Source organism: Gasterosteus aculeatus, chromosome 2 (assembly GCF_964276395.1).
Source record: "Gasterosteus aculeatus chromosome 2, fGasAcu3.hap1.1, whole genome shotgun sequence".
In the NCBI taxonomy this organism is placed as follows: Eukaryota; Metazoa; Chordata; class Actinopteri; order Perciformes; family Gasterosteidae; genus Gasterosteus; species Gasterosteus aculeatus.
Genome location: NC_135689.1, coordinates 5,115,833 through 5,128,187, shown reverse-complemented (window position 1 = coordinate 5,128,187; position 12,355 = coordinate 5,115,833). Strand labels below are relative to the sequence as shown.

The 12,355-nt window shown below is 43.2% G+C and overlaps 1 protein-coding gene across 2 annotated transcripts; it reads right to left on the bottom strand.

Moving 5' to 3' along the window:
• nfascb (neurofascin homolog (chicken) b) lies at positions 1-11,006 on the bottom strand. 2 transcript variants are annotated; one of them, XM_040192474.2, is made up of 27 exons: positions 10,584-11,006; positions 9,931-10,058; positions 9,742-9,847; positions 9,442-9,632; positions 8,383-8,505; positions 8,017-8,235; positions 7,197-7,308; positions 6,834-7,021; positions 6,622-6,753; positions 6,394-6,537; positions 5,681-5,792; positions 5,401-5,564; positions 5,165-5,312; positions 4,934-5,058; positions 4,705-4,806; positions 4,425-4,622; positions 4,099-4,169; positions 3,791-4,013; positions 3,125-3,240; positions 2,459-2,669; positions 2,251-2,373; positions 1,776-1,949; positions 1,536-1,667; positions 1,386-1,455; positions 851-862; positions 639-674; positions 1-517 (listed from the first exon to the last, which is right to left on the bottom strand). In XM_040192474.2, the coding sequence occupies exons 2-27, from the start codon at positions 10,004-10,006 to the stop codon at positions 286-288; spliced, it is 3,540 nt and encodes a 1,179-aa protein (XP_040048408.2). In that variant the 5' UTR covers positions 10,007-10,058; positions 10,584-11,006; the 3' UTR covers positions 1-285. The 2 variants fall into 2 exon arrangements, with proteins under 2 accessions (XP_040048408.2, XP_077943607.1); XM_078087481.1 differs by having other exon boundaries at positions 9,931-10,052.
• Between the last annotated feature and the right edge of the window lie 1,349 nt (positions 11,007-12,355).

Below are 12,355 nucleotides of genomic sequence, written 5' to 3'. Positions count from 1 at the left end.
TAAGCACAAACAAATAGCATTTTATTTACACAAAACACAGAAAGTAAAGCTTGCTTTACTAGATTCCATCAGATGAACGAGCATCTCATCTCTTGTATTGTCCCAATTATTTTTTCCATTTTCTTTAAATACAGGAAAGTTGCTTTATCTGCATTGGACACAGGGTCGTAGCACCTCCCCTTCTGCAGACACGCCGCACAGGCACCACATGTTTCGGAATTTAAGGTGGAGGGTACAAGCAGAGTCACAGGATAACCAGAAAGGCAGTTTGACTTTTGAGTTTTTTTACGCCAGCGAGTAGATGGTATTCACTGGCGAGTGGAGCTCCAGTGTCCCACCAAAGTCCAACTCCCTGACGTCCCTCCTGGTTCCTGTGTACTGGCCGATGAACGAGCCGTCCTCGTTGAACGGTATCTCGCTTCCCTCGACGTAGTCCACCAGGCTGTCGTCGCTGTCTGACCGCTTCATCATAGCCTCCATGGACGACTGGCCTCTTTGAAGCCCCCTTTCCTCCTCTCTACAAAGTAGCGCAAACAAACAAAATTCGTGGTGCATCATGTCAGCACTATGATAAGGAAAGGATAAAGCGTACTATTATGCCTGATGTGTCAATACATTTAGAATGTTCGTGTACATACCGCCGTGGGTAGGGCAGGGTGGAGATACGTGCTATCCTAGAACATGAAGATAGCTTTTATGAGATGATCATTTGTGTGATTTTATCTCGCTTCATTTGTCCGTCACCCATGAAAGACTTGTTACAGTTCAAATGTTACGCTATGAGTATGCAAATATATCCATACTGTTAAAATGAGTTTTGTCAATGTGTCATTATTTGGTCTTTTCTTACCTTTCAAGAGACCTTGAGTGGTTCAGTGGGAAAAGAACAGGGTTGAGGTTTGGGGAGAAAAAAAAGGCTTGGCGTGAATTGTAGAACAAAAAGAAATATTTCAAGTTTGATTGATCGTAATTAAGGCAATGCATGCTGCCGTTTGTATCTGTGCAGTTCATGGACAAATGTAATTATATTTTTAGTTTTCACAACTAATAGGGCTATAGAGCAATGTTTTTCAGTGGGGCCTCATTTTGTTTGTATTGTGCACATGCAAGCATGTGATGTGATAAAGGGACCGCCTGTTATCCAACAGAGCAAAGGTTGGTGAAAACACACAAAGCAATGCGCCAGGAAGGCCGCGAAGAAGATTGCCAGCCATTAAAAGTGTATATAAAAAGTGCCCAATCTATCAAAAGTATTTAAAAATTACTAATTACAAAGTAATGTGCTTTTCATGCTATCAACTGTGCTGTGCATTCTTTGTCAATTCGGCCATTAGTGGGTTCTGTTGCGTAACACCGGGTGGACGGAAGTCCACTGTGATGCTTACCTGTAGTCAAACGACCCTTCCTGATCTTTGTCATTCACCGGCTCCATGGAAATATCTTTCTTTTCCCGCACTGAAATTACAGCAAGCTACACTGTGATATGAGACACGGCACTCTGCTATCGGGCATTACGAGAAGACTCGCCAACGTACCCGGGTATTTCCCCCCTCGGCTCCTCTTGATGAAGCAGACTATGAGTAGGATGAGCACCATGAGAGCTACGGCACACATGATCCCGATGAACCACCCCTGAGTGGTGATGTCCACCTGGTCCTGCGCGTACGCTGGGAAACACACAAGCACGCGCGTTAATCAAAACATCAGAACCAGCATCCACCCTCCACTTAAAAGTGTTTGTTTGGTAGACCACCGGGTGTGTGGCAGTGAAGTACTTTCAGTGGTGTAGTGGGGTGACTCCTCAGTGTGCCATTCCCCCGTCCCGATGCGAGTTTGTGCCGCCACGGAGAATCTGTAACGAGTGTAGCGGTCGAACCGCCGGACCGAGAAGCTTGTTACGTTTGGAGTGAGCTCCTCGACCCGCGACTCCTCTCCCCTGGTGGCGTTCACTGCGGAGAGAGTCGGCATGGTGTTTAAGAGCGCCCTTGATTGTCGGATGGGGTCCACACAACCGAGCGTATAGCTTGCCTGCTCGGAGATTGCCTACACAAGTGTTTATTACCCTCTCAAGAACACACTTCAGCGGTATTTTGTTTTTTACGTGCATTTGTAAGTGTGCTATTATGTGCTCGAGAGCCGTGGACCTCAGTGCCATGTGGGGTTTTTTTCTATCATAAAAGCCACGCTGTTTCTCCGAGGAAACTAGACTGTGAGTTATTTGGCAGTGTTTCAGATGTCGAGTTTGGTTACTTGTCTGGTACTTCAGGGAATATCCGGTAATGACACCGTTGGGTTCGGCCGGAAGGTCCCAGTCGACGTAAATGCTGTCCAGGTGTCTCTGTTGGATCCTGAATGATCTGGGAGCAGATGGTACTACAGACAAAAACACAGCAGGGGGTGACAAACATCATATTTGTTCAGTTGTTCCTTCCTTGTTCAATTTTTCACTCTTTCTTACCTCCTTCCGGCGTTGAGAAGACGATATTATTACTGGGCGGCCCTTCGTATCGATTGTTTGCCACGACTATATACAACTTGTAGTTGCTGTACGGAACGAGCCCGGTGAGAACTCCCGAGGGTTCTGGATGATTGTCTGGATACGCTTTGGACTTCATCCCTCTATTGACCCTCAGCCACCCCAGCTGGCTGCTGTCCCTCCAGTAGTAGGCCTGAGAGATGAGAAGCAACCCAGAATTCTTATCAGGCTGAAAGCACTGTAGCTTTCTTTTTGGTAGCAGTTTTACAAGAACGAAATTCAGTTACATATGAAGCATAAATAGTGTGAATAAGTGGATATTTGATTTATTTTACATCAACATCTCTGTACTAAAGTCTCAGGTTGTAACAACTAGTCAAAAATGAGCCACATCCAAGCCGGCTATCACTAAAATTACTGGTTAAAAAAACACCATTAAAACAAGACTCGCTAAATTTTGTTTAAATAAATAAACTGAAAAAAATAAATGCGATACCTGCCTTATGAGACCTTAATCTAAAGTTAACCAGGAAATGTCTTGCTACTTTCCAGACAATAAACAAGTGTTTCCTTCATGGAGGAAAAGGTTGTCATCATAAATGTAATCTGTATTGCCATTATTCGGTCATAAATGTAGTAAAGCCAGACCTTGTATTCTTTCAGTTCCCCCATCATTGAGCCGCGTGTCACTGAATCCCAGTGCAACGTCACCTGAGTGCTCTCGATGTCGGACACTCTCAGGTTCAGGGGGGCCGTTAAGGGACCTGAGCGAAACATAGTTGGCTTAGTCTTTGCTCATCGGGGAACACAAAGGGAGGTGATAAGGCTCAAGCACTCCCCGTGGATAAGAGTTCAGAGATAAGTAACACAATTAACAGGAAAAATTAGTGGAGAAAGACAATATCCCAGGCTTGCTCAATGGTCAGAATTGATATTTGAATGGTTTGTCCTTATCTGTCATGCACCTTGACAGGGTTTATATGAGGTATGAAAGACTTTGTCTCTATAAATGGCACAACGTTTTGACCTCGGGAAGCTTTCTGGACTCTGCTTGAGAGACAGTTTGCAAAAAACTGTGTGGGAAGTTAAAGAGGCGGACAATATTAGAAGAAATATAATCTCAGAACCTGCTGGCTATCATCTGAAAAATAATTGAGCTTTTAATTTGGTTGAAAGGGGCTTTTTAACTGACTACTTGCCAAACAATCTGGTCGTACACCTTTTCTTCTCAGCTCCAACTCCAGCCTTGTTTCTAAAGTTAACTGTTAACTGTTAACAAAGAGCAGCGCACGGGGGGAAAAAAAAGGCACTCACGGTCCTCCCCGGAGTAACCGGTGACAACAGGGGACTCTGGACCCAATCCAAAATCATTGACAGCCTGGACTTTGATGTCATACGGAGTGAAGGTATCTGCATCGTAGATGTAGTACTTTAACCATTTAGTGGTCGCGTTCTTCCACTCCTCTCGGGAATCTCTCCTTTTCCACCACACCAAATACTTCAGGTGGGGCCCGTTCCACTGTCTGTACGTCAGCGGCTGAAAGCATAGTTGACTCATTGTGATGGAAATGAAAATATGCAGTCGAGATAGTTCTGAAAAGTGTTTTCGATGAGTTCTTTACCTCCCAGCTGATCTCCATGTTATTCCTCCATGTGCCCACCCCTTTGACGTTCTTTGGAATGACATCTGGGGCTGTGTAGGGAAGCAAGGTGGTTAGCTTTCAAGAAAAGAGGTCTGCACTTCGGGAAAAAACCCTCATTTCATTTCTTGCGAGTAAGATAAAAAGATTGATGACACAATTTATTCATCATGTTAGACACACAAGAGTATCGATCCTCTCATCTTTGCAAGAAAACAAACTTTTCCTTTTGTTGCACAAAATGGTTGTTTACCAACTTAAAATATGCGTCTGACAACAAGTGTGTATTTAAGGAAAATCAAACCCACGAGCACCGCTGCTCTGGAAGCGTGTAGACGGACGACTGGGGCGACTCATTCCGATTTCATTGATAGCGATTACCCGAAACTCGTAGTAGGTGAAAGGTGTGAGATGCAGGATGACAGAGTTGAGGTTCCCCGGATACGTTGAGAGGTTTCTCCACTTACCGGGCAACCAGTCATCATCATCGTACTGCACTAAGTACTCTGTAACACAGCAAGAAATGGAGAAAAAAAAATCTTTTGTATTCCTGTGGCTTTATTAACTATTCAGTTGAACATTTCTTACCTGTTATAGGGTTGTGGTTGCTTTCTCCAGGTACCCAACGGAGTCTTACACTGCGTTCATATGGATCGGACAACTCCAACTTGGTGGGAGGATCTGGACGGTCTGCACACGTTCACACACACACACACACACACACACACACACACACACACACACACACACACACGTGATTAAAAAGCCAAACGTGTCATTTGGTTGACAATTGTAATTTATTTAAGACTTGTCATACCCATCACCATGAGACGTGCCGAGGCAGACTTCTGCTCCATTTCACTCTTGATGACACAGGTGTAATTACCCTCATCGCCTCTGTTTGCATTGGTGATGACTAGATTCGATTCATCCAGAGAAATCCTTTCGATACAAAAAAACACAAACTGGTTAGCTCAAGACACTGATGGGCTCACGCTCAAACAAAAATGTAATTTAACAGAGACAATTATATCATTGAAAGACGTACCTCCAGCCAAGGGTGACATGCTTCTTGTCTTTCATCCAGGTGGTTGTGACAGGAGTAGTAACGTCCGTTTTTACACCACACTCAAAGCGCACGTCGCTCCCGCGGATGACTTTCATACTCTGCGGTCTCGTGACAATCAAAGTGGGCTCTGAGAAAGGTGTGCGCAAAAACACATGATGGGTCACACAATCAAAAAAAAGTCAAATGTGTTTACTATAAAACTTGGTGACCCTCACCTTTGACCTCTATCCGGACTTGACTCTCATCTCTTCCTGCGACGTTGCTGACTACACACAGGTATGTTCCCTGATCTTCTATCCGTATTTGTTTGATCTCCAGAGTCCCGTTACGGTGGGTCTTAAAACGATTCCCTTCAAGGGTACCCTGTCCGTATTTGGACCTGTTCATGCGGACCCATAAAACCACACACACACACACACACACACACACACACAAACTGTGAGCCAATGATTGAACACACTCTTTGCAATTACATGTCTGACAGCATCTTCTCACCATCGCAACTCAGGTACTGGAGAACCAAAGTAGCGGCAGTCTAAGAGGGGACGACTGCCCTCGATCACTTTGATGAGTTCATTCCTGGCCCCCAGAATACGTGGTGTTGCGTCTGGATAAACATTGATCATTTATAGTGATACTTTTAATATTGAACTTCATGCACACCCGGGGGTTCAATATTTTACACATTCCTGCACCAAACTTTAAAAACAAATATGTCTTAAATAATATATATTAACTTACAGCTCCAAAATACTAAATCATTTGTGTGTCAATGTGATGGTGGAGTTGAATATCTTTTGTCGTCATTATACTATGTAAAAGTTATTTTTTTTTAAATATTTCTTTCATACTTTGTCATGACTATTAAATCTCATAGAAAAGTACAGCCCATGTTAGTTGGCCTTGTCTGTTTGATGTCATGACATTTTACATTAGTAGCTTTAAAACCTGTTTCAACTGCATATGTAGTACAAGGTTCCCAACATGAAATTCATCTGAATCTTAATTTCTAAACATTTTCATAACATCCTACAGGTGTATGTGTAATTTGTTATTATATTATATTAATGTTCATTGTATTACCTGTATTTTTATTATTATATCACAATTATTGTTATCATTATTTCTTAATAATGATAATAATAATTAATATTTATACATATGTTTTACACTTTTAATGGCATTGGAGAGCGGAATTGGTAACTTACGTAGCACGTTGACAAACGCGTTGGCCAGTAAGTACCCAAACTCGTTGGAAACGTTGCACTGATAGACAGCTGTGTTTTCAGCGGTCACAGCGTGTAAGGTCAGTGTGTCTCCCGACACTTGTCTGTTAGGCTGAGGTGTAGCAACTGGAAGAACAAAACAGACCAAGGTTGTTTGGATTCACTTCGACAGCCGGGAATGCGTGCATTCCAAAATACATACATACATACCTTCAATAGGTTCTCCGTTGATGAACCAGCTGACTGTGGGACGCGGGGCCCCATCCGATTGACACAAGAGGCGTCCATTTTCCTCCGGGGCCAAGACCAGATCGGTGGGTTTCTCCAGCCAGAAGGGAGCCGCTGTCGAGTAGAAGTGAATCTTTAAAAGTTACTTTAAAGATGTGAAGTAAGAAGTTACAAAGTGTTTCCGCGACCCTCACCTTTGACCCTGACGGTTACTGTGTGCTCGATGTATCCGATCTTATTGGTAGCAGTGCAAGTGTATTCACCCACATCATCGAAGGACGCCTTTTGGATTTGAATCATCTTGTTGAAGTTCTTTACTTTAATGCGCGGCGATGGCCCCAGGTCGTCACCATTCTTGGTCCATGCAATACGAGGAGTCGGCCTTGATGATGAGAAACAAGGCTTTACACAGGAGCACTTTCATGAAATCAGAGTCAACGTTATATCAAAGAGAAAAGATTGACAGAGTGGATTTTTTTAACTGCAACATTGATATTCTATAAAAAAAAAAAGATCTTCAGTTACAAAATATCTTGTGATCTTGCGTTGACGCTTACACTCCTGCAGCGATGCACTCCAGGAGCAGCTCCTCCCCTTGCAGGACCAGTATGGAGCTGGACGAGCCTGTGGGAGACAGCCAGGTGGGGGCAGCCTCGGCCACCGTGCGAACTGCAGGGAAAACAAACCAAAACCAGTTCATTCACAAACCCCGTCTGACCAGACAAGTTGACCCGTGAAATCAGAGAGGACACCGACTCCACAATTGGAGTATAGGAGAAAGCTAAATGTTTTAGTTTATAGCAATAAGTATTGCAAAAAAAACAAAAGTTAATGGGTAAAAAGTTAGCAGTTTGGTTGGAAAACATTAGGGTGTCATAGATGAACAGAAAAGTCTGTACACCATTAAATCAGTTCCAAATTATATATTTGGTTGGTAGCAAACTGAGATGCAGAATAAAGATCAACAGGAAAAAATACACACAAATAAAGATGATCTAATATGTCTTAGAAAATTGTTAGATAAGACAATATGTGAGTCAACAATTCCAATAGCTTCAAACGTGTTCTATATGGAGTGCCTGTGTTTTTTTACACTCATCCTTTGCAAATCACCACAGCAAAACACAAGAGGCCAAACCTCATACATCTAAATCTAATCTGTGTTTTTTTGTGTTTCCTTTACTTCCATTGCATTGATTATTTGCTGTGCTTGTGTATTTGACATCTACACATGCAGATTATCAGTATCTGAATAAAGTTCCTTCAGCGAAGATGGATTATGTTACAGATAAAAATAATTCAAAACTTTACAGGAAAGTAGGATGATTTTGTGAACCAAAAAGCAGATGGACACTGTGAACACGCAGTCATACTCACTCGTCAGCACCTTAACCACCACTGGCATCTTCTGCTGGATGACGTTCTTGTAGGGGAAGCGGGCATTGCAGCAGTAATCGGCAGCAGAGTCATTGAACTGGACGTTAGAGAAATACAGATCTCCGTTTATTCCCATGGATACCCTGCGGTCCGGCCGCACAGGGTGCATGGTGGGGACAGCTGTCTGAACCGGCCAGTTAAAAGGCCTCGCGTAGGAGCCTTAGATGACAGAAATACAATAATACAATAAGTTCAGAGGAATTTCGAGACTTCTAATTCTAATGACGGATGTGGATTATTCAAATGACTCCTTGTTGAAACCTATTGTTTCAAACATCTGGAGACGTAACTGTAGAAGACTCTTACAGCTGGACATCCAGTAGGTGTCAGGTTTCGGAGGGCCTGGTGGCGGGTCACAAGACAGGACCAGAGGCAAGCCAGCGCTGACCACCACCGGCTCCAGGACTTCCCTTGGCCAAACAGGAGCTCCTTCGCAAAACAGAAGTACACACGTCTCCACTGAGCAGCGAGGGGGGGATTTTCACAACAGTGCACAACACAATTCTGTACAGCAAAACACTTTTATAATATAGTATTTTGTGGGACTTGTCTGCTAACACTCTCGAGAAAAGATACAAACAGGCGATGAGTTCCTCCCACCATCATATATTGTTTCTGTAGCTGAAGCCAGTTTATTTCTTTTCTGTGCCATAAAGCTCCATCGTCGTCCAAACATTATACTAAAAAAAGATCAATGAGCCTTGGTGTAATTTATTTACAGCCAACCACACGTAAACCGTCGAGGTGATGCAGTTTGGCTGTCACTGTCTGCATCTGAAAGTAGTCCCTCTCAAATACATATTAGAATCCTGTTTCGGTCATTTTGCTAAAAAAAAAAAAACTGAACCACCAAGCTCTTTTAAATAAAAGAAAAGTATATATTTGGGACTTTGTGTGTTTCAAGATTTGTATATTTGGGAGGAAAAAATTGGCTTGAGTCTGAGGGCTACAGACAGAATGTCAGAAAATAACACATTATTAGTTTGGGGTTTACTGCCAAAACCACAATACGTAATTTAGTTATACTCATTCGTTCATTTGTCGTATTTTTGTACAACTCTCATCGCATTTTAAGAAAATATCCACAAAACACTAAAGAGTGAAGAAGCTGAATGCTCAGATAAAGCGATCTTAAAGTGTCAAAGCAACATAACTAGATATATATGCTTTGCACCTCTACTACACAACATATTATATTGTTAATATAAAAAAGCTTCTTTTTTTACTCTCAAATGTTTAATTGAAAAGGTGTTCTAGCTGCATTTCATGTTAAAGTAATGGCCATATTGTGTCACTGGACCCAATGAGGTCCTGAGTCCTGTATGCAAATAGTTGTCTCTCTAATAGTTCCATTAATGAGCGTACTGTATAGCCGCAGTCGGATCTTGTTGGAGTATGCAGATCCGTACGCGTTGGAGGCAATGCACTGATACTCGGCCTCATACTGCTCCGGATTGTTCCAGGCATAGATGTCCAGGGTCCCCGAACGCCGGCGCATTGAAACTTGAGTATCACGTGCCACGTTGAAATATTTCCCATTCCGTCTCCACGAGAAACTTATTGAGCAAAAAAGGTGGAAGAAGACAGGAAAAACGGTGAGGCGGTTTGGAGATAATTATATGAGTGGAAACACATGACTCGAAAGGGGGCCACGTCGGCTTTTACATGGGATGAGGGTTTCCTTTGGCTTCACATTCTATGACCATGGTGTCTTTGGGGTCAACAATATGGTCCTTCATCGACTGCTTTATGATGGTCGGAGGCTGCCTGACTGTAGGCAGAGACATGCAGTAACTCAGCTTAGTTTAATAGAGGCGTGTCATAAATGACATGCATGTTCAATAACTGACTCACTTTCCAGAGGGACGTCCAAAGCCCAAACACTCTGCCATAAAAGAAGCAGCAGAGCTGGTTCGACCAGAGTCCCCATCTTTACAGCACATGGAACCAGGCAACTTCTTCCTTCACCAGTTCTCCTGTTACTAAATGTAAGTTAAAAAAAAAACAGAATATCGACTGTATGTCATGTCACACAGATGAATTTCACACAAATCCCTTTAAATCAAACTTCTTATAACATATTTCATAAATGCCTCATGTGCTTGCTGCAATGAAAATCCCACAGTGGAGGAAAATGATAATTTAAGAATTGTTGAGTAGAAGTCTTTGAAAATCCCACACAGGTAAAAGAGCCTCAAGTATCAGCAGAATTCAAGTATCAAAGTAAAACTACCTGCACTGATTTCGCAGAAATAATAATAAAATGTTGAATAATTCAATAACTCGTTGAGAGTCAAACAGATATTTAAATTATATCTCCACTAACCGATTATTCTCACACAGTACAAATATAAGAAAAGGTTTTTAAACTGTATCCCATGATGGCCTACCTGAGTCATTTGTAGTAAAAGTGTTAAATTAGATTACATTTCAAATATTTTGACCACATTACAACAATGAACCACAAGTCTTTAGTATGAACAGGACAAATAGTTGTCAGTACCTACCGCTCTCAAATCATGGCTCTCTCCTCCCCATCCCTTTGGCTTCCCCGATGCATCAATAACTCCAAAGATTCTTCACAACCAAATAAAATGACTGTTGTTTGCACAGTGCGCCAAGTAAAGCCTCTGTCCTTCAAATATCAGGTTGAGAACCCTGGAAGAGTCGATAGACTTCAGCAAGAAAGTTTCTGTCCGTCACTGCCTCGTACACTCTGCCCACCCATCTCATGAATGATGAATGAGCGCCGTACGCCACCTACTCCTCACCCACATCAGCCGAGTGTTCCGACGAGGCTCTCACCATTGTGAACACCATTATCTCAGCCAAGCACGGTCCCGACGTTTGCTCACTCGATAAACACATAGAAATTAAACTTTATTATACCGTTAAGGTGGGGCATTTAACATGATTTGAACTGAGGAAGGCAGCTCATGTTTTTCTTAGGCCTGGTTTTTAGTACTCAAAGCATGGCATTCCTGTTGGTTTTGATGACATCAAAATGTGGGCTTGATTGTTAACTGAAAGGAGCCGGGGAAACAAGTGAATGAAAGCCATGTTTGTTTCTCGCATGTGAATTTGACGTGTGGCGCGTGACTCCAGTGCAGTAGCTCTGACTAAAGATGGAAATTGTCATTCATATCATTTTCAATAACAGTCTGACGGCATTTCTGCCATTGACCTTCTATAAAATACTTAAATATTTGTACCTATCTTTCATGGTACTTTTTCAAAACCATCCCATTTGGAAATTTCTTTATTCTAAATTCAGCCATTCACATGCACATCCCCGGTGTACGGAGAGGTAATTGCCATTCAGCTGAGAAAATCCTACGGGTGGGGGGGGGGGGGGGAGCAGCTGTTGTCTTTTCTAGAAAAAGCCACAGGAGAAGCTGTATTTGTGTAAAACAAAAGACTTCTCAAGGCTGTCGACAGTCCTGATCTGTGTAGGCTTTCAGGCATCCACACGGGGCTGCACGTACAAACCAGCACTGACTGGGCTAAACAATGGATTGGTGGTAAGGAAGCGGGGGGAGGGAGGGGAGGGTCTCTACCTACAGATGCAAATAAACCTGTCCTTTGTATCTGGGCGGCTAATAACGATTGTATAGTTTGCGTAAAGCTATTCCTCATCATAAAGTGACATGGACTGTTAGGACTTCCACAGCTCTGCATCCTCTGGCCGTGACGCCCTCCTTTGTGTTCACAAGTGAAGCACGACCTGACATGCTTCCCCCACTCCACTCCAACCCACCCCACCCCACCCATACCCCATACAGTGGACTAAAGCAGGCCTGGCAGTGAGCAATGATCAGTGCCATGCACCAGATTGCACAGTGAAGAGGCAGAGGGATAGACAGAGGCAGCTCAGTGGCAACAAGAAGGTCTCTATGCTCACGGGTCTCCTCCGGCACGTGTGCCCGGGGCTCGGGTAAAAGCAGATGGCATGTGGACGGGGGGGGAGGAGGGAGATATTCAACCGCACAAGTTGCCTGTTCAGACTTTGAGCACCTTCTTTGCATTTTGACGTCACTGGTTTAGTGGGCACTCAGGAAAAAGGCCAGAAGGAGACACCAGGACACTGAGCTGCAATGAGTCACCACCGTGCTATCAAAACATTATTGTCTCACAGACTTGAGCTCTCTTTGTAGTGAGGTAATCTCCAGCAGCAGAACATTTTCTCAAGACCTTCCTGTAACATGAATAAGAGTCAACGGCCACGTTGCAGCTGCTCTGTCAGACAGCATCTAGGTAATCAAACAAAAAATACAGTTGA

What these genes read in the sequence shown, in the direction of transcription:
- nfascb (XM_040192474.2), bottom strand. Translation starts at nt 10,006, where the DNA reads ATGGGGACTCTGGTCGAACCAGCTCTGCTGCTTCTTTTATGGCAGAGT. An exon ending in GAGTGCATCGCTGCAGGAGT is followed by an intron (nt 7,022 to 7,196) that starts GTAAGCGTCAAC and finishes CTCATCATCAAG; the next exon opens with GCCGACTCCTCGTATTGCAT. An exon ending in CAACGGAGAACCTATTGAAG is followed by an intron (nt 6,538 to 6,621) that starts GTATGTATGTAT and finishes TTGTTCTTCCAG; the next exon opens with TTGCTACACCTCAGCCTAAC.